The 22,274-nt window shown below is 40.2% G+C and overlaps 2 protein-coding genes across 2 annotated transcripts; one reads left to right on the plus strand and one right to left on the minus strand.

Annotated features, from left to right (window-relative positions):
* Positions 1-4,138: 4,138 nt before the first annotated feature.
* On the minus strand, positions 4,139-6,046 carry LOC128369054 (inner ear-specific collagen-like). Its single transcript, XM_053330011.1, has 4 exons — positions 5,593-6,046; positions 5,424-5,513; positions 5,205-5,276; positions 4,139-5,025 (listed from the first exon to the last, which is right to left on the minus strand). The coding sequence occupies exons 1-4, from the start codon at positions 6,035-6,037 to the stop codon at positions 4,139-4,141; spliced, it is 1,494 nt and encodes a 497-aa protein (XP_053185986.1). The 5' UTR covers positions 6,038-6,046.
* Positions 6,047-9,338: 3,292 nt separating this feature from the next.
* On the plus strand, positions 9,339-17,575 carry LOC128368919 (protein phosphatase 1L). The gene is made up of 4 exons (XM_053329839.1): positions 9,339-10,233; positions 14,608-14,782; positions 15,984-16,145; positions 16,458-17,575. Exons 1-4 carry the CDS (start codon positions 9,835-9,837, stop codon positions 16,811-16,813), a joined length of 1,092 nt encoding a protein of 363 aa, XP_053185814.1. The 5' UTR covers positions 9,339-9,834; the 3' UTR covers positions 16,814-17,575.
* Positions 17,576-22,274: the final 4,699 nt, after the last annotated feature.

Below are 22,274 nucleotides of genomic sequence, written 5' to 3' on the forward strand. Positions count from 1 at the left end.
TCACTTCCTCCCAACAAGTGACAACTTCCTGTAGAGGTTAACGTGGCTCTGTGACCTACAGGATATCCTGCCATTGTGAAAGTGGTTTTGACAGCCTCCGCTGCACTCGTTTGCCTGCTGTTGTGTCTGCACACTTTGTGAAACAGCCATTCCGATCGAGACTCCCACCACCCGCAAGTTATTTACTTTTGCGATCGAAAAGTAGTGTTCATAAACCCAGGATGTACTGCAATAAGGAATTAGCACCACAGCGGTAACTTTGCAGCTTAAATGTTTTGAAGTCTTCTTTCCTATATTCCATAACTTTACACAACAGACTTTGACACTAGTACCACTACTACAATAACAGCAGCAATACTTAGGCATTTCTAAAAACTATAATTGCTTCCAGAGAGCATCAGAGACAACCAGGTGTTTGGAGACCTCTCCTGTGCTCTGCTCTGGCTGTGCTGGGACTCCACTGAGGGGCTCTCTGGGTTAATGCCTGCCAAACATTTACCTGCTTCAGTGTTCTCGACTCTCCAAAAAGACACAGACTCACAAAAAGAGAGGGATACAGGGAGTGTATATGAGGGATTGAAAGGGAGGGAACGAGAAGAGGCTTGTGCATGTTTGTGTCTGTGTGTTTGTGTGAGCTAGCTTGTGTATGTGTGTGCTCTGCATGGTTCTGCGTGTGTGTGTGTGTGTGTGTGTGAGAGAGAAAGAGAGAGCGAGAGAGATAGAGAGAGAGAGAGAGAGAGAGAGAGAGAGAGAGAGAGAGAGAGAGAGAGAGAGCTGGCATGTGTGTGTTTATCAGCTCAGTGCAGATGGGTGGCAGAGTGGCTCTTGCAGCCAAATGATTCAGTATGCTAATGAGTTGTTATCTGTGGTGCTGCAGGAACAATATACTGTCTTTCTCTCAGTGGGAATTCAGCCTGCTGGGAACAGATTACACTGCACACACCGCCAAGGTAGTTATTTATATTTTCACACAGAGTAGTAGAAAATACATAAATGCACACACATACACACACGCATCCACAGATAGGCCTATAAACAAACAAGCAGAATAACATTTTAACAAACACACACACACACACACACACACACAAACACACACACACACACACACACACACACACACACACACACACACACACACACACACACACACACACACACACACACACCACCACCACCACCACCACCACCACCACCAGCAATAGCATTTTATTCTGGAAATTTGAGGTAACTGTATGTCCTTCACCAATAGATGGAGATGGTATTCTCAGTTTTTTCTCTCTAACATGCTAACATGTTTCAGTGTCATGTTTTTGTTTCTTTGTAAAACAATGCATTTGCCCTTAGTTAAAGTTAACTTTCAATTAATGTAGAAATAAAATTTCCCCAAATAATAAAGACTCTTCAGCCGAGGGAAACTTTAGTTACAGGAAAATAAAATCCTTCCAGTCATGATCTGATCAATACCACCATCAATATTTATGAATCAATCAATTTGTGAACATTGTTTTGTTAACTGTAAGAAATGCCTGAATTCTAATCTCCAAAGCAAAGATCGACACTGACAGTAAGTCAGCAATGTAATTATTTGTGATAAATGACTAATTTATTCACAGTACATGACGCTTTTATAAGTGTCATCACTTCCTTATTTGACCTGGCAAAGTCACAGAAATGCCACCTAAACTCACTATCTACCTGATTCCAAAATGTTATCTTTAATTCCAAGCAAAACTAACTACAATTACAATCATTGTTCAGTGCTCAGCTTTTGACTTTTGAATTTACTGGTATACATGGTATGAGCTCATGTGTCGGATTGTGAAGCGGAAAAAAAGCACCTGCTTTTTGATCATTGTTAATGAAAGGACACAAACAAGCACAAATGCAGCTTGCCTTTCATGGTGTTAATTGGGACATGGTTAGAAATATTGTGGCAATTTAGTGTTTATAATGTCATATTATTATTTAATGTAATAATGTAATAATTGATTTACTTCTTATGAATTTTGGATAAGCATAAATTCTGTTTTATGTGTGTCCCTCAGGAAACAGGAAATAAATAAAAAAAATTTGAAAGTTTTGTATAAAAAATGTATGAAATATGCACACATGCAAACAACTCTATTATATGATCATCAATAACAGATAATGACGTTCTCAACATGTGGGGATTTGCTGCAGTGGTATTTAATATTCTAACTGTAAGATATTTGAGACATAATATCAAACTGAAAGTATTATGATATAAAAGTCCAAGCTTAAGCGGGTGAAGGTATCCCCTGCTACAGAGCTAGAGATAATGACAAAAACAGTAGGTTATTACAGAGGGAAATGTATTCCTAAAAATGGTAACATGTGGGCTGAATGGTGATTCTTTCTTCTGCTCCTTTTATCAGACAAATATCTTTTATGAACCAAATATGCAACTAACCTACAATACAATTATAAACCCAGGATATTACATTTTTCAGTGTGGGGGGAAAAAAGTAAAGAGAGAAGAAAAGGAGACATTATAATGCAGAAAAACTCTTAAATGCTCCAAGCTACTCAAACCTGCTAAACCAAACCTGTGATGCCTTTCTTCTAAAAACAAAACTAGACAATATTTACATAAGCAGTATCAAAATCTTTCTTACAAGATTTTATTGTATTTTATTTAAGATATAATATGGATTGTAAGTGATTAAACATGTTTATAAAATTACTGAAGATTTCAGGCAAAGTTAGGCAAAGACCATTCTGTCTTTTAAGGATTAAATGTTTCTAGTAAATGTTCTTGTAAATATTAGATTTTGATCCTAAATTGACATTTTTCAATCATAAGTCAACATGAAAACCTCTGAATATGAGCAATGAAATATACTAAATGCATTTTAATGGTGCATTTAAAATTGAAAGCCTTAAAGATTCAATACAATCTCTCTCGCTCTCTGTAACCAATACATCACAACATAAAGGCTCTGAGTGCCTCTCAGTGAAGTAAAATAACAAATGCAATTTGTCTTCTAGATAGATTGCTGTTATGTAGTGGGTTATTATCAATTTTAATCTGATGAGAGGTCTTGACTGTTTAGAGCTTAATGAGATATAGCATTTATAAAAGTCAATGCCATTTTTTATTGTACAGTGTGGGTACACCACATGATAATTTATGGTGCATTGGTTTCTCTATACTGCAGAGGGTAATCCACCCTGCTCTGTGCTAGGGCAGCTAATCTGTTGTTATGGGTCTGTTATGTCAATGAGGCATTATTATTTCCTCATATCAGATCCTGGATGTAGCTTTTTAAACACATATCAGTCTGCAGTGTCCCTTTGGATTTGTTTTACCTTCACCACTGTTTTCTTTTTAAAAAACTGATTTAGGAATTAGGATAAAAAACACGAATGTCACTGTTTTTTGTATCTCTTATCTACAAAAATGCCTTACAGAGCTAGTAATAAAGTGGGGTAAAATCCAAAATTAAGAAATAACCAGAATGATCTTAAGGCTTTAAATGGTATCTGAATTATCCGCTTGCAGTAGACAAGCACATGTTGAGTCTTGTTTGGGTTCTTATGGTTTCTTTCAGAAAATCTAATTTATTCCAAATATTGTTGCTTGAAACATCACATCGTCATTCTTTGTCTGCAGCCCTTTTATTGCTTTCTCAGTACTAATATCTGCATTGAAGAGTGCTTCTTTACAAACCTGAACACCGTACGCCCTCTAGTGGAATCCAAATGCAATTATTCACTTACATTGTTTCTAAATGTGAACTGGCCTCAGTGACACACAGCTGATCTTTCCTCATTGAAAAGACTAATGGCTTATAAATTAGCTTCTGGTCCCTTTTCCCAATAAATAAAAATCAAAGGTCATTCATTTCAAGCATAGACATTTTTAATGCTGTGTTACAAAGAACTGAAGTGTTGCATACAGCAGTTTTACCAAGCCTCATCCATTGCCAAGTACAGCAGGCTAAGCAAAGCATTTGGCGTGATTAGTGCAAAAGCAGCAAGCAGATAACAAAGCAGCAGTACTTTGCTGAATCACATCCATTTGACAGAGCAGTGTAACGGGCTGAAGGTTATGCAGATTCTACAAGAAGTTAAAATCAGAGCTCATTTAAGGTCAAAGGCTGCAGCCACAGGTTTACATGTTTTCCATATTTGTAGATTTGCTCTTTGAGTCTGGGTAGAGCAGGAAGCCAGAGAAAGTGCTGTCATCCTCACTGCTGGAGTAAACACCATTCCAGTCTCTCAGAGTTTCCAGCCAAACTTGATCGCCGTCGTTCAGCTGCATCAGTACGAGGTTGGAAGCTTGATCGATGTCCTGGCCGTACAGCGAGTCCCGTGTCCGCAGCTTTCTCATCCCATTCACCACCAGGGCAGCACGCACAGGCCGGTTGCGCACAGTGATGTGGTAAGTGAATAAGTAGACCCCAGGGTGGGTGACGTTGAACTTGTTGAGAGCTGGGTCCCAGTGCCCCTCCCCGTTGTAAAACACCTTATCAAACTTCACAGGAACGCCCGGTGGAGGGAAGGACCTGCTGGGGAACAAGCCCACACTGAAGGCAGAGCGAACCTGTTCTACACTCTCACCTGGAGGGCCTTTAGGGCCCCGAGGCCCTCGTCCTCCTTTAACTCCCCTTTCCCCTCTCAACCCTGCTATGCCCCTTGGACCAAGAGGTCCAGGGGGCCCTCTGGCCCCAGTATCCCCCTTCCCTCCAGGAGGCCCCAGCTCCCCTCTTTGTCCCTTTGCACCATCAGTTCCATTCATTCCTGCAGGGCCCATCTCCCCTCTTGGTCCAGGTGGCCCACGCACACCCACATCACCTTTCTCACCTGTTAAACACTCGCCTGTAAGTCCCTGTTCACCTTTCTGACCCTTTGTCCCACCAACTCCTGGGGGACCCATAGGCCCCTCTCGCCCAGTGCTGCCCTTAGTACCATTCAGGCCAGGCTCTCCTCTTTCTCCTGGGTCCCCTTTCAAACCGTTGAAGCCACGTTCACCTTTTTCTCCTCTGGGGCCTGGGTCACCTACAGTTTGTGGAAAGGACTAATTATATTCACATTGAAGGATGTTTTAAAAATGCTTTTTGATTTTCAAACAGTGATGTATAAATTAATAGGGAGCATTTACACATATTTTAGGCTAATCTGATCCAGTATGATTAAAAGAGGCGATCTAATACAATTTCTGCTGAGGTTCTACATACCTTTTTCTCCTGTTTTTCCAGGAATCCCAGGTGCACCAGGTGGACCCACAGGTCCTTGACCACCTTTATCACCTGTGGTTGTTTTGATAAATAAAGCGTAGAAAATGACATCCACAAAGAACTTACAAAAAGAAGCATTTGGCAAAAAAGGAGAGAGCAATAGAGAGAGAGATACAGAGAGACAATCAAAATCTCTCCTGCTGTTAAACCCTGCTGTACCTATGTCGCCATTGAGTCCATTGGCTCCAGGTAGTCCTGCTGGGCCTGGCGGTCCTCTGAGCCCCATGTCTCCCTTCTCTCCTGGATACCCTGCAAAACAGAGAGCAAAAAGAAGCACAATTTTGGCCCCTTGAAGGTAATTCTCCTAAAAACAATTACGGAGTCTTACCTGGAGGGCCCCTCTCTCCTTGCAGTCCGATAGGGCCTTTCTCCCCCATGGGCCCTATGGGACCTCTCTGTGGTGGACAGCACTCGCAAAAGTTGAAGAAGCATTCATTGTAGTCAAGGGTATAGTTTCCATGGTTGCTCCCAGGGGGCGCTATGGCATCGGTGTGGAATTCAGTGGAGTAAATATCATTGGGGTATGTGGTGCTGTCTGTAGGGGACAGAGTGTAAGCATCCATCATAACCTCAGTTGTCTCTTCTGTGGGCAGGCTGCTGGAAGGTGATGGGGTTGTGGTTGTGGTCCGCCCACCTCCACCGCTGCCACCAGCTCTAGGGGGCTTCTTGGTGCTCTGAGTTTTGGGCCAGCGTGTGGTTCGGGCACTGGAGGTCAACGTGGCCATCAGGACCATGAGGACAGTTGTCAAGAGGAGCAGGCGAGTTAATGACATGATCTGCAAGAGAGGAGACTGATGAGGGAGCAGCACATTAGGAAAAGGTCTATATTGTACTGTTGACTTTAAAAGAATCAACAACTACAGTAAATGAGTATGGTTTTATCAAAAGTGCAAAAGAGTGTGGCGGTGATGTATAATAAAGAAACAATCTTACCTGTTGTTGTAGATGATACTGACTCTTACTCCATCCCCTCCATCAAGTGCATGATGCAGCCTACATCCTTCCTTATATTGCCCCTGGTAGCCCAATATCTGCATCACCAATTCAGTGAGAGAACAAGAGACAGAAAACACCTGGGGTTATTAGGAGGTAGGTGGGCTGGCAAAACAGATTATGTGACTCCTGAGGGATGTGAAATAAAGCTGGTTGTATACAGGGCCAGACTTTATTCTTTGTGATATGGGATATGATTCCTGGACCCAAGAGTGCACACGTTGCTAATGTGTTGTTCACACACAAGCTTGCTTTGTACACAAACAAGAAAAAAGGTAACATACACAGACACACATCACTGTATAGACGCAAATCGTAACACATTGAAGGTAGTGAATAACATCTCATATGAGAGTTACTGAGTGCAACACCTTGTAGCGTTCACACCATCTGGCAGAACCTCAAAGCAGAAAGTGGATCACCATAAACCCAGTGAAGGGAGGATCAGTGTCCCAAAAACCATTCACCTTCTTGATCTAACAAACCCAAAGAGCCCAGTAAATCCAACAACTCTCATGGAAACCTGGCACCACTGAACCAAGCTTCACATATATGGGTGTAGTTTCAAACCTCTGATGTTAACGCTTAATGATTCCTGGTTTGCTACCAAGATTTCACACAAAATCTGACGAGGAGCCATGTGAACTGTAGTAATATCAAACACAAAATTGTACCAAAAGGAGCTCAAGGTTATTAATGACAGAAAACCAGTTCAAAAGTGCTGCGAAGAGAGAAGTGACAAATAGCTACAAATGAATTAAATGTATCCTTTACTGAACTAAGCAATATGTGTCCACATGGGCTGTATTTATTATTTTAAACACATCAGAAACTTTCGCAATTGTGATGGCCTCATGGCCTCTGACCTAAATTCTGATTGGTTGTCTGGGATCTGGGAAGTGGCTCATCATGAGAGAGGGTCAACACATGGATTGGTGTGAATGCTCCTTTATAAATAGGGCTCTGAGCATTTACTCTCTCTCTCTCCTGTTTGAGTTGCTGAGTTTGTTTGAGCTTTGGTTATTTATATTCTTGTTTCATCTTACATTTATACACATTCTCACACACACACACACACACACACACACACACACACACACACACACACACACACACACACACACACACACACACACACACACTACATACATTACTGGTGAACTGACATACATAGTTACTTTAGTTTAATTCAATAAATGTATGTTTTCTAGTTTAAAGTCATGTGTGGTCTCCATCTTTTGTCCTACCTCTGAGCTAGGTTGTGACACAATGCACTTTATTCATATTTATATTTCATATATTAATTGATATCCTGATAATATATCCTTACAAACTGAAGGAATGCACTGCAAATTATGACATGTTTGGGAAGTGTGAAACAAAAGAGAAAAAAATGTAATTTGGATTTAAGCACCATGGCACTCCTCAAGTGATGAGGATCAACCTGAGATTTGCCATGTGTACATGAATTTCATCGTTGTGATGTTGTATACTTGTAATTTGTTCTCAGGTCTTTCTTGTAAGAAAGATTGTGATTTCAAAAAGAATTCCTGATTAAATAAAGATTAAACAGCTCAGCTTGATGCAAATGATGAGACTGCTGGAGCTATCAAAAGTGTATTACTTCAGAGTACCATAGGGGGGAAGTGTTTGCTCAGTGCAACAACTGTTGTAACTTAAATCTAAACAAAGACTCTGTCTAACTACACTGGGCAACACTATAATATGTCAGTTATTATGTTGTCATCCATTTTTATTTACAATTTTGTTGCATATGTATTGTAGCTATTGTACCAGGTATTCCTCATGTTGTGTGACTTAAATCTGTGAACGCAGTCACATGGGGGGACTTGACTCTCTTTTGAGGACAAAAAGCAAACCTGCATAACATAAATCATTAAGTTTTAGATATGGGTTAAGGTAAAGTTAGAGTATGGGTTAGGTTATGGTTAGGGTAAGTCTCCAGGATGTCAATGTAATGTAATTTGTGTATACAAGTATGGAGTCTATTCTACTCATATTTTGTACTTTGTCTTTGGCCTATAATAAATTGCTCATGAAAAGTAATTAGGGCCATATCATATTCCAATGGGATATTGTGAGAATTAACCCTCATCCAAACCCAACATATTTAACATACAAGGACTAGCCTACTGACTGGGGTCAGTAACCCTAACCCTAACCCTCCCAAGAATAAACTATTAAGCATCAAGGCAAAATTTATGTCAAAACTTATTTCTTCTCAAAATATTTTTAGTAATGTAACTCATGTCATCTGAAAAAAGAACAGATTATTATGATTGAAAATCTAGGGTCATCGACAGAGCACATGAGGAAATCTTTGTCTGCTGCATCTGTCAAAATGACTGACAGAGTGCCCCTACACCCATGATAGTGTGTGATACTTAAAATTAGGACCAATGGCAAACATGAACTCTATAAATAGTTCCATCTAATAAAACCGCATAGACAGAATTGGGTGATTTTAACTGGGGTCCCAGAGGACTCCAATACATTTGTGTTTTTAAGAAAAAATAATTAAAAAAGAAAACATTAAGTCATTAGGAACAGATGTATTGATAAAATCATGAAAAACTGGAGTGATAGAATAAAACCTGTGAGATATGTCAATAAGTATAGGCTATCTCTGGTGTCTTCGGATAATCCAGTCAGTAGGGTTAGGGTTAAACGTAGAAGTGAATCTGTATCTAGATTTAAAATGAGTCATAGGCTATTATACTGGATGACATCATCATTTGATACCGCAGCCACCTCCTGTGCTTCCAATGTTTGGCTTGTCCGTCTTAAGAGTTTGCAGCTGCGCATTCATGTCAGCGCCGACCACATTTAAAGAATGAACCGATGTCAAGTTGTCGACTGTCACGACAATCTAGATCCGCTTACGACTTTCAACATAAAGCCAGTATTTCAAAATAGCGTGTGCACCGTGTGCAGCTCAGTCCACATTCGTGCTTTATTTAAACAAGCATGGTTGACTTCCGATATTATTCTGGTTCGCACGTGCTAATTTGACACATCTCAAGTATGGAGGTGTGTGTATGTGAAAAATGCAATGTTGATGCAGGGACTGAATAGACACACACACACACTAACACACATACACCGAGAGAAGAAACGGGGTCAACGGCGGAAAAAGGACGACACCTCCAAGTCGACAATCGCCCCCCGGTGACTCTCATGACTCTCTCCGGGGTGGGTCCAACCCCAAGAATCCGTCATCCTATAATGAACTGCGAGAGATCGGCTCAGGTCTAGAGTCCTCTTGCAGCTGCTTAGAGGAGCGAGGATAGGACTAAGACATCGGAGTCAGAGTCAAATTAGGGTGGCCCGTCTGCTTTTGTCCTGCGTTTCTCGGGCCCGGTGTCTGGCAGGCAGTGGTGCACAGTGCGTAAATGCGTTCCGAGTAGAGACAGGCCTCCGAGGAGCACTTCAATGTTGATATTCAGTCTTTGTCAGACATCGTGGTAGTGCATCGCGTTTTTTCATAGCTCCGCTGAGCGGATGGAGTGAATTGTGCAAAAGGGGACTGAGACAGACCGCAGTTTGGTTGCGTGTGATGATAGGAGACACAATGACGCTCTTGTCTCTTCTGGGTCGGATCATGCGTTATTTTCTCCTCAGGCCGGAGACGTTGTTTCTGTTGTGCATCAGTCTGGCGCTGTGGAGTTATTTCTTCCATACAGACGAGGTGAAAACCATCGTCAAGTCTAGCCGGGATGCCGTGAAGATGGTAAAGGGGAAAGTGGCGGAGATGATGCAGAACGACCGGTTGGGAGGCCTCAGTGTTCTGGACGCAGAGTTCTCCAAGACCTGGGAGTTCAAGAATAACAACGTAGCAGTGTACTCCATACAGGGGAGACGAGATCACATGGAGGACCGCTTCGAGGTGCTCACCGACATCACCAACAAGACCCACCCGTCCATATTCGGGATATTTGACGGTCACGGTGGAGAGGTAGGCTGGGAGGGGAAAAAGGCTGCAAAGGCCCCCTTTCCACAATGCATTTCATCCAGATTTAAAGACCTGCTGCTGCACACCAGACCCCAGCAGCACTTCAATAGAGACAGACAGACAGACAGACAGAGTTTACTCTTTTCAAAAAGACACATTTTATTGCTATCATAACATTTACTGGAAGATGCTGTTGGCTTTCATGACAACATTATAAACTGTAGCATGTAACCATATGAAATAAATAGAAAAAATACACTCATATTGCAAGAAGTTAGAAATGACAGAAGTCAGGACAGCAGTAATAAACTATTTGTTCAGCACAGAGCACAGTGAAGTTGCCAGGTTTCTAGAGGAACACAATTATTTGAAGTGGGGGACAGACAGTGTTACTTCATACTCCATTCTCAAACAGTGCATGCAGCCCCCCTCCCCACTCCAGCATTGTATTCCTTTGTGTGGACACCTCCTCCAGCCCACTGCCAATCAGGGATCCACCACAAAGAACTTGTGTGTGTGTGTGTGTGTGTGTGTGTGTGTGTGTGTGTGTGTGTGTGTGTGTAGGTTTTGTCTCTTTCCTTCACTCCCTTGTCAAGGGTCAGTTGTTTCTCATGGCTGCCTTTAGACCACATGTCCTGGTGGCCATCTGTCACTCCTCAACCACTGTATAACATTTCACAGAATGATACTGGTTATGTTTGTCATTCAGAGCCTGCTCTTCCCGTAGTAGATCTTAGTTTTATTATTTTATTACTGTTTTTAATACGATGCGACACAACACAAACACAGAGTGAAAGGAAACATATGGAAACAAAGGATAGCCAGACTGTGCTCTGGCTTTAAACTTTTACAGCCACTTCCTCTTTTATTTGACTACACCTAATACTTATTTTCATCACTGATTAATTTGCACATCATTTTCTTCATCAGCAACAAAAAAATTACCAAAGGTGTTCAAGGTGACATCTTTAAGTTGCTTTTTTTGTCCAACCAACAATCCAAAATCTAAATATATTCAGTTAACTATCATAGAATGTGGAGAAACCATCAACTATTCATATTTTAGAGGCTGAGAGCAGTGGATCTTTAGCATTTTCATCGATTACAAAAGTAAAGAGGCTCCCTTCAGTTTAACCACAAAGACAAGGTGTTTTTGAATGCCAAGAATTTTGATTGTTTTCATTTTTGTGTCCCTCTTTTTTGTTAAAAAACACATTGCAGACTGCATATAAAGTTTTACATGTAAATAAAAGGTCACTGGCATGGTCAAGCAGACCTAACAACAACAACAACAACAACATTTACAAGACTGCTGGTTAAATCCACTAAGGAGTAAATTCAAGTAGAAGATACAATTAGTGCTGGTGTCCAGTGATGCTTATCACTATTGTCATCTCTTCCTCTCAAACTAAATATTCTCCTGCAGGTCTACCATCAAATTTAAACAGTATATATGTCTCATTTTATCTGATGTGATGTACATTCACAACTTGTCCCAGTCCCAGTCTCATAATTTAAAAAAAACAAAAACAAGACTGCTTATTCGGTTCCTAAAAAAATCAGTCGCAAGAATTTCCATTGGGTGGTGTTCAATGATGGAGAGAGAGACAACAAACAGAGAGCAGAGAGTGTTTACCCATCTGGACTGCTCTGTCTATTTCTGTTGCATAAACAAATATTTATCCTTCCTGTCTGTCCTGACATCTCCTACTATGTTTTCACTTTCCCTCTCTTGCTATCTCTGGTTTCCTTCCTTCCTCTCTTTAAATGTATATCTTGGGGTTATGGTTTTTGTTAGTTGTCTCTTTTTTCTTATGTTGTCATCGTTTTATCTTTCATTGGTCATACTCAAGTAGGATTTTTGGGCTTAAAGAGAAAGGGTCACTGACATTGACTCCAGCTTTTATGGGGTCATTCACATCAATACGCAGACATCCTGAGATATGGAAACACTCTCTAAAAGTCCAGTGTACCAAGCACTACCACTAAGTGGAAATAGTAAATCAATGGGAGATTAGTCTGATGTTAAGGGTCATTTATGAAAGATGTTTTTACCATCTGCAACTCAGTGCTAATGATGTTTGGAAAATCACTGCATGTGTGGATATGCAGGGATATTTATTTGCTAGTGCATTTTACATGTAGTTTGGCACAACTGTAATCAACCTCACCCCCACCCCCCTCCTCCCACACACACATTTCCAATATTAAATGAAGCGATGCCGCCAAACTAAATATGGGCAGATAGAACGGGTTGTCTGGCAGTGCTGTGTGTTCCGGCCCTGAAAATATGCAGGAAAGTTCTCAAAAACGTCTCTGTTTTTTAAAATAGTTTTCACCATGGCAGTGAGTTAAGGCCCAGAATCATAAAAGTCAGCACATTCTGCCGCTGCTCTTTTAATGTGATTCACTGAGACCATTTACTGTTGAAACAGGAAGTTTGACTAGTTTACAACTCTGCCTTCACACTATGCTGCATGAAATTGTATTTACAGCCTCATGCTGACTCAAGCAGCAAATGGCATTTCATAAAACACCACAAAGATCCAGACTAGAGATCATTCACATTTTAATAAAGTAAGTTGGTCCAGTGTATCACAATAAGTAATTAAATCCTCAGACTGAAAAGTATTTGAGTCATTTATGGAATCTGCCTTGGCATTCACAGTTGTTTACAGCAAATGGAAATTTACACTCGATGCACTTTTCCTGAGCAAGGCTCACTCAGCCTCCCTCTCCAATTAAACAAATGAATGTGTAAAATCTCCCAGGAAAAGCAAAAGGGAGAAGGGAAGTGGGTGCAGCCGAAAGAGAGGGTTTCCTCTGCTAATTATAAGGAATATTTAATTTCCAGGTCAGGTTGCTTCTCTGTATTTCACTCCTAATTTCAATTTCATGATAAACACTTAGGGTGAAATTATCAGGGCTATCAGTTCAAATCTCATCTGTGTCAGTCAATAAACTTTACTACAGCATTGATGGAAATACAGACAGCTTTGAATTTGAATTTATGCAAGCATAAAATGGAGACATAAACAGACAGAATTTTAAATAAGAACTGTTGCAACACGGCTTCAAAGTCATCAGTTGTGTAAATGTGTTCAGGTTTCCTGCTGTATGTTGCTCAGTATAAATTAAACTAAGCTGCATGATGATACCCATGAAAAGTTTTAGTCAGGATCGATACACTGAAGCATGTATAAAAGTATATTCATTTCCATAAATGCTGTGAAATTTAAATATGCTCTCTGTATCAACCGGGCCATTAGGATGGTATAACATTTTCCCATTTTAGAATTGATTCAGCAGCATTAGCATAATGGAAATCTTGGCACAGCAAATGAGGGAAGAAGAAGTAGATAAGTAAGATGAGGAGGAGGGCAAGTGAGCCGGAGGATGAGGAGGTTGTTCAATAATTCATCACAGGGCACCTGCTGTATGTAACTGTAAAATGAAAATGAAAGAAGCAGTACACTAAATTAGCGTCATATTGGACCCCATTACCAACCACAGTGACGAAAAAACTTGCAATAGTAACAAAATAAGATGATTTTTTTTTTGTGCTGCTCGGCTGCTCGGATAATTTCATTAAAAATATGATGAAATATGAGGCACAGTGCAACCAGTTATATCAATAAGAAGATCAAGCTTTTGTCAGCTTGTTGTGTACAAGATAGAAATGCCAATAATAACCTAAGACTCATAGTCATAATTGAGGATAGCACTTTACCAGCATTATACAGTAGCTAACTTGTTTATTGTTAACTCACGAGTGGCTTTGGCTGGATTTAGATTAGGTCCAATTAACTTTGGTCCGTGTCTTAGGACTTATCACCGTCCCCACACTGTCTGTGGCACTCTCACGTCTATGCCCAAATTCTTAAAAATAAGTCGCAGAGCTGGGCACTGTAGAATTGAGCAAGAGTCACTCTAAAAGGAGAACATTTAGCATTTTGGGGGAACATTTGGTGCACTAGTAAATATGTATTGCAGCATGATTTTGTATGTGGGATTGACCCAAACTACATTGCCCATGTTCAACATAATATAGGGACATGTCAGTTAAAATAAAAACATCACTCCCACAACATCATAATGTCTCATTTCATGTGTACTATTTGGTTATTTATAGAACTGGCAGTCTATTCTAAACAGTCTCAAGTGAAGCAAAAGGCTTTATGGCCTGTAGGAGTGTAAACACTGGTGAACAGTAAAATATACGCTGAAAGAGTTCAAACCTTAAACTTGAGCATGTGTAGCTCAATATTTGTGAACAGATAAACAGATCTGAAGTAACGTACAGCTGTCTAATTCTCGCTGTGTCTTTTCCCTCCTTACTTCTTCCCCATCACACCGCTTCTTTCCTCCCTCTCCCAGGCTGCAGCTGACTACGTGAAGGTCCACTTGCCAGAGTCCCTGAAACAGCAGCTGCAGGCCTTTGAGAGAGAGAAGAGAGATAGCTCTCTTTCTTATGCCAGCATCCTTGAGCAGCGCATATTGACTGTGGATCGTGACATGCTGGACAAGCTCTCTGCCAACCATGATGAAGCAGGTCAGGAGAGGGTGGAGGAAGGTGTGGGGGGGGGGGGGGGGACATCGATAGTGATCTAAAAAAGAAAGTATTTTTTCATGTGTGTAAATTATTTTGTGATCGCCTGCTAAGCTTTGGGGGAAGCAAAGATATAAAATGATACCTTTAAGTGCTCATTCATTCAGCTTTCATGCTCTCTGCCTTTTAAAGGACACAGCACCCCGCCTATCAAAGGAAATCTCACAATTTCCTGTATAATATCCTCTCAGCACAATGCTTCCCAGCTGACATTTACCTCTTTGATGGGATCCCTCTGTACACTTCACTTGTACCGACTGAGGAGAGTGGGACTGCTAATTGACATTTGTGTTGTTGATAGAAATACATTTTAGAGCTACAGTCAAGAGTGATCAGTTGGTGGTACTTAATAACAAATATGTCCACTAACAGTTCTTTCTTTTACTGTTCAGCCACTCCTTTTTATTTTTGAATAATTTGTTTGGTGATTAGTTGAGATTCTTACAACTGGGCATATAAAAGACACATCTGTGATTAATTTTTAGTTGTATTCATTGTGCCTGACATATTATTGGCCTACAGCTCAAACCAATTATCAAGGAAAAATCTTCTCAGCAGTTTGCACAATTGATTTAATGTCCTTTTCTCTCAAACATCTGTAGAAGATATTTTAAAGGTCAACCATTCCCGTTTCAGTCATGGGGATTAGATTAACCCTAATAAGTCATTATTATAATGGACAGTGTCAATAAAACACAATAGCAGCAGACATTATACTGGAGAAGAGCTGTCAGATTTCTCTATGTTTTTATCCCTGGAGATGTAGGATATGTAGTGAAATTTGAACTTGGTTTGACAATGTTGTACAACTGAAATATTCTATTACAGAGGTGCAATATGACCTTCACAAAAACACAGACTTTCTTTCTGTCATTTGATCTTAATAGCTACCCTCAGCTTAACTTTGTTTTGTGTAATCCATAAAATGTGTGTGCACATAGTATTTCCACAAATGTTTATTCGCATAAAAACAAATGAGTAGCTACACTGTGATACGAACCACTATTAAACTGCTTTGATGTAGTAAGCCACTGGTCAAAATATTTGGATTTCAGTTCAAGTTTGACATTTCTGGGACATTCACGTACCTTTCAAATCTGCCAGTTTCCTCATCATTTTTGGTCTCTTTTAATCTCCTGTACAGGAACAACCTGTCTTGTAGCCCTGCTGTCGGATAGAGAGCTCACAGTGGCCAACGTTGGAGACTCGCGTGGTGTGTTGTGTGACAAAGATGGAAACGCTGTTGCACTATCACATGACCACAAACCATATCAGCTAAAAGAGCGCAAGAGGATCAAGAGGGCAGGTAGATATGAGAGCAACAATTGTATAATACAAAGCAGAATAAATGTACCGTCCAGTGGATGATATTTGGAGTCCTTGGCTGCCCTCTGTTGGTCTATTCTGCTATTGCATTGTGTTAAACATAGAGCTGAGTCACAAATAGATATTCTAGAAGAGTGATTAAAGGATTGTCATACTGTACATGTACGTTTGTGCGTCAAATCACAGACTGAGTCAGCCATCAAGTACTTTTCTTATTACCTGATCATCATGTGCTTAAGCTCTAAAGCTCTGATGACTGAATACCTTTCCATTGTCATCTTACTATTTCCAGGAGGCTTCATCAGTTTTAATGGATCCTGGAGAGTCCAGGGAATTCTGGCGATGTCCCGATCTCTTGGGGACTACCCACTAAAGAACCTCAACGTAGTCATCCCAGATCCTGATATCATGACCTTTGACCTGGACAAACTGCAGCCAGAGTTCATGATCCTGGCTTCTGATGGCCTGTGGGACGCCTTCAGTAACGAAGAGGCCATCCGGTTTGTTCGCGAACGTCTGGATGAGCCACACTTCGGTGCCAAGAGCATTGTCCTCCAGTCTTTCTACCGCGGTTGCCCAGATAACATCACAGTCATGGTGGTGAAGTTCAAAAGTGGGGCCGGGGGGAGTAGCAAGGCAGGGGAGTAGGTCAAGTTTAGAGGACAGATTGTCATCAGTGTTTTCTGTTATCTTCCCTGGGTTCTGGATTGAGCAGCAAGCATGATATCACAGGAGAACTGAGACAAGATGAAGATGGGACACTGAGAACTGTATTTTGGACAAGTGCACACACACAAACACACACACACACAATTACAGACAGACCAACATACGCAAATTTTGTATGATTTGAAGATTTTTGTGTGTGACAAGGGCATTTAAACACAATACAGATCCCATAACCATCTGCTAACAGAATGAGGAATACATTAAAATATGGAAGTACATTAAAATATGGAAGTACACGCGTGCTAAACAGACACCAAACAGGATCTCTCTTAACCAGCACACATTAGACTGTGATTGATTAACTACTGTTTACTGTACATGCACACGAATGGTACAGCTTCACTGGAGGCTTCTTCAGAGGAGGCTACAACTAGTGCCTAATCAAGGATTACTGTGCAGCTACAGGAAGCTAAAGAAAAAGAATTTGCGAAACATCACCCTGCTTGCTGCATTTTGATCATGCTCTCAATTACTGTACGTCTCTTACATTGTTGATCAGTAGAAAATAGTCAAACTCAAAAAAAAAAAAAAAATGCCAGGGGATTCATACCTTTTAAGTGAAATGCTACAACAAAAATCTAGTGTTTGTGTATCACTCACTCACATTTTGTAGACTTAAAAGCTTAAAATGGATTCTAAAAGTGAACTATTTCAGAGGAAAAGTGTTAAACAAATATATTGAAACTTCTTAAACTCCTCCTACAGAATAATGATGGAGTTAAAGCTTATTGGCTAGCAATCATGAAATAGAAACTGTAAGTGAGATGGACCATGAATTAATGGAATAAGACATTTACATTTAGAAACTTTTTTAAAATTAATTTTGGGTTGATTGAAGTTTACATTACTTCTCCACTGTGCATTTGTATGCTCGGTATATTCTAACTAATTTTTGCCAAAATATGACTAAAGAAGTTTCTGCAGCCTTTAAAATGTACAACTTCCATTGGTTTGTGCACAATTCGTCAAAAGGATGGATGAACTGTCTTTCTTAAGCATGACTTATCATAGCCAATTAGTTAGAGATTCAAAACAATGAATGACCAGTAGGTGTGTTCTCAGGCTCAGGTTGGAGATGTTTCTTTAGATAAATAGTCCTTGTTATGAATCCAAGCTGACCACAGCCACTGTTTCCTGTAAAGAATGAAACTCATTTTTACAGCCACCTTTAAATTCTGCAGGAGGCGAGTGATACTCAAAAGATAGATTTTGGGTGGAGCATTTTTCCAAACTTACCACACAAACACAGACAAATACACAGTTCTGAAATGAATGCACTTTTCAGATGTTTCTTTTTTTTGGGGGGAGGGGTGTGGGGGGTGCTAAATTCTTACATATCAGCCAATGTAAACACTGTATATCCTCAATAATGCAAGAGTTTTAATGTATATAAAACCTGACTTAGTTCCAGGCCTTCACTTCTTGGTAATGCAATTTTATGGAGCAAATGTTGAAGTGGTTTTACACCATCTGTATCAGGGCATGTGCTTTGGCTTATCCGAGTTCATGAACAAAGTACATACTGACACTAGTGGCTGCCTTTGAACTGGGAAGCACACTAAAGAAGACTCATCTGCTGACATGAGAAATACATTAAGAGATGACACATGTACTGTACTGTACAGCTGCAGCCGTAATGCTAGTAATATGATATGCTCCTGAAGCAATACAACTGGTGTCATTAACCGCAACAACTTGTCAAGGAAAGTTACAGTAAACCATATTTGATTTACTGCCGTTTTAAGTTCACCTAGTTTTTACCACTGTGTTTCATGACTTTTGCATCAGATCAGAGGAGTAACAAGCCTTTTTTTAATTTAACAGTTTACCTAATGCCTTATTTATTGAGTTTTGGGAAGCATCTGGCAGATTGCCAAATCTGTATACTTTATATTACTTTTCTGTCCTTCTGTAAATGAGCAGAAGTTTACAATAAAATAGATAGCCATTGCTTTAATTTGAGAGGCCAGTCTATGATTCACTATGTATGAGCTGATGCTCAGTGTAAAAAAACAACAAAACTGTAAAAATCTTCTGTATGTAAACTATCAGTATTAAACTATTTCATCTGAAATGTATCATCTCCTTCACTCTTTACTGTCTCACTGGTCAAGGATACTCACAGCTTCAGTTTGACCATTGACATTTTTTCAAGGGTCCTTTGCAAATTATATTCATTAAGCAGCAAGTACATTTAAAAAAAAACAAGTTTTAATTTAACTCAACATTTAATTTTGCCATTTAGCACGTGCAAACAACAGCAACACAAACAAGGTTTGAACAATCTTGAAGATCTTTCATCACTCATCCATATTGTTGGCATTTGTGCTTTCATTTATTTATTCATTCTTATTATAGTCTTCTTTTATCCACATAACATGAGTTCAGTTTCACATATTCACACCTGATCCTGTAGGACACTACCACTGCAGGCAAGCTGAAAAGAGATGGCTCATTTTCCTCCAAATGTCCTACGTTTTATCGCCTGTCCGGGAATTTGAATCAGTTACGTTCTTGTCGTACCCCAGATCAGCTATTTGTCTATGTCATTTAGCGATCAACAATCACAAGAAATAGGCGGTGAGATAAGAGTGATGTTGGGGAAGTACACATGACGTCTTCTGAGTGCTTCTCGGATGCCGCAGTCTGCTTGACCGCCAGTAACTGTCGTCTACAGGACTGCAGACAGCTCTGAGGCGCACGCTGATGCTAAGTTTAGTGACGGTCTGTGCCAGGTGGAGAGACTCAGAATAGCTCGAGCCAAATTCCAGGAGCAACATTCAAGGGTCTGATCACCACAGAACCAAGTGCGTCACACTACAAGCATTGCGGGAAGTATTTACATCAGTTTATATCTATTCGAGTCTTTATAAGTGAGACAAAGGCGCACAGGCACCCGTGGAAGCAAGTTGTCATTTAGCCAACTTAGAAATAAGCATAAAAAAACATCAGTTTTCAAGCTTTATTTGAAGTCTTTTAAGGAGTGGATTTGAAGGCAAACAATATGGGACAGCAAAGCTCCAAATCCTCCATAAAAGCGCGAATGATTTTCCAGCGCGTTGTCGAAGCTGACCCGTTTCAGAAAACGGACGCCTGTTCTCCTCCTGGCTCTGCTGTCTGCACTCAAAAGAAAGTCACCAGTCAGTTGTCATGTCTTCACTCTTGCAACTGGGCACCGGACACGTCAACCCATCCCTGGCCCCAAAGCCGCGCTGACAGTGGGGGACTGGTGTACGTGATGGATAATCCAACCGGCGGCGTATGGGTGAAGCCGAGAGAGAGATGGACAAGATCCTGATAGATTTTTTTTAATCTACAGGTGAAATGCAAACGTATTCTTCGATGGAATAAAGTCAAGCACATCATGACTGGATGCACTCTGTGCGTCCTTAAGCTTTGGCATCTTCCTGACAGCAGGGCGTCGATCTGCGCCTCCATGCACATCCACACTGTGGAATTGGCTGAACGGATCACTGTGATTTATTGATTTAGTCTGTACGAGACATTCACATGTTCAGTGCAGTGCCGGACTGGATGGAGGGGAACAAAAACCAAAGCAGAGCTGGACAGCGCAGTAAAGGGACATCGTCAGCAGTGCGTCATGCGTCAGATAACGCGTTTTCTTTGGGAAACATCGCCTTGTTTACAACATGACTGCAGGCTATTTATTTATTTAGTTGACTTTCATTTTGTATTTTCAAAGTACTGTGAAGTAGATGAAATGGAAGTGGGGGGCTTGAGAGGAGAGTATACTTGAAATAACAGCACAATTGCACGTTTAAATTACAATGGATGATGTTATATTGGAGAGTTTGGATGTGATGGACTGGCGGTATAGTTGAGCTTTGATATTTGCCCAGGAAGTCTCTCCATAACTGAAGCATGGCCAAACAGCCTGATTTCAGAGTTGTTTATGGCTGCATTTTTTTGGAGAAGCTCTGGAACTTGAAGGTTTGAAGAAAGTGATTGAATGTTTTAAAACTCATTTGCTAGGGGGGTGTTTGGGCTGTTTATCTCTATCTTATGAATTTCGGACTTTAAAGTCAATATCTTCTTTATTGTTGTAAATGAGATCAGCACTGGTTAAATGTGAAACTGCATTTCTTTCTTTGTCTGATAAAGTCTTGGTATTGTTCATTATTGTGTATTATGTTTTCCCATTGATTGTCACTCACACAGACTATAACACAAGTTAACTGTAGTGATCATGAAGTTAATGTGATTAAAACCCCCAAACTGGCTCAGAATTATCTTATCATTTCTTTATCTCAAAGCGTGCACCATGACCATTTCCTCTTAGAAATAAACGAAATCAAAAAGCGACTTATTGGTTCTTTTAATAGTAGTATCATCTGGTTTACAGCTAAGTGTTTTTGCAAAAAATAAATAAAATAAGCAGTCTTCTTAAATTAAGATGTGTTACGTGTAAAAATGTACCTTACCAGTCTTTTAGACTTATAGCATAAGATTTAGCAGAACTCATAGGAAATACTATTTTACCATTTAGTAAACCCGTGCATGATGTACACTGCTCAAAAAAATTAAGGGAACACTTAATCATCACAGTATAACACCAATTCAGTTAAACTTCAGGGATATCAATCTGTCCATTTAGGAAGCACAAGTGACTGTGAATCAATTTCACTTGATTTGGTGCAAATAAAAGTGTCAAGTGAAATGGAGAGACAAAAGCAAGACAACCCCCCAAAAAGGAAAATGGTTTTACATGTGGTGCCAAAGACAACTGTTCTCTCCTTATCCTTCCTGACTGATGTTTTGTGTTCCGTTAGTGTCCTTGTCACTACTGGTAGCATGAGGCGGTATCTGCAGCCACATCAGGTTGCACAGGTGGTCCAGCTCAAAATGATCTCCAGCAGGCTGGTGCGCATGTTTCCATTGACCGTTATTATGTCATTTTGTTCTCAACAAATTATACAAAGTACATCAGTAAAGATTTTTAACTTGAATAATTTGTTCATCAATATCCGATGTGATATGTAGTGTGTTCCCTTAGTTTTTTAAGCAGTGTAAAAGGTGGATGTATAGTCAGCCTGTCCCCTTTTTAAAAGCCTCATAGGTTGTAACCATGGTTGTAACCAGTAACGTAAGAAATGGTTAATCATTTAGTAAAAGCTTTTTAGGGCAGTTGTAAGGCATTTATAAAAACATGGTGGGTTACCAAGTGTCAAAATCCCTTTCACTGAATAATAACTTTGAAAACACTTCACAAAAGTGTTTTGTCAGACAAAGCAAGGGTAAACACAGAAGGTAATATAGACAACTATACAAAAGCAAGACAAAAAAATTAAGGTAAAGTTAAGATGAAATTAAAACAAGACGACAAACGACGAAAACACAGTAGCGAGAAGACAAAAGGACG

The sequence above is a fragment of the Scomber japonicus genome, chromosome 12 (genome assembly GCF_027409825.1).
Source record: "Scomber japonicus isolate fScoJap1 chromosome 12, fScoJap1.pri, whole genome shotgun sequence".
Classification (NCBI taxonomy): Eukaryota; Metazoa; Chordata; class Actinopteri; order Scombriformes; family Scombridae; genus Scomber; species Scomber japonicus.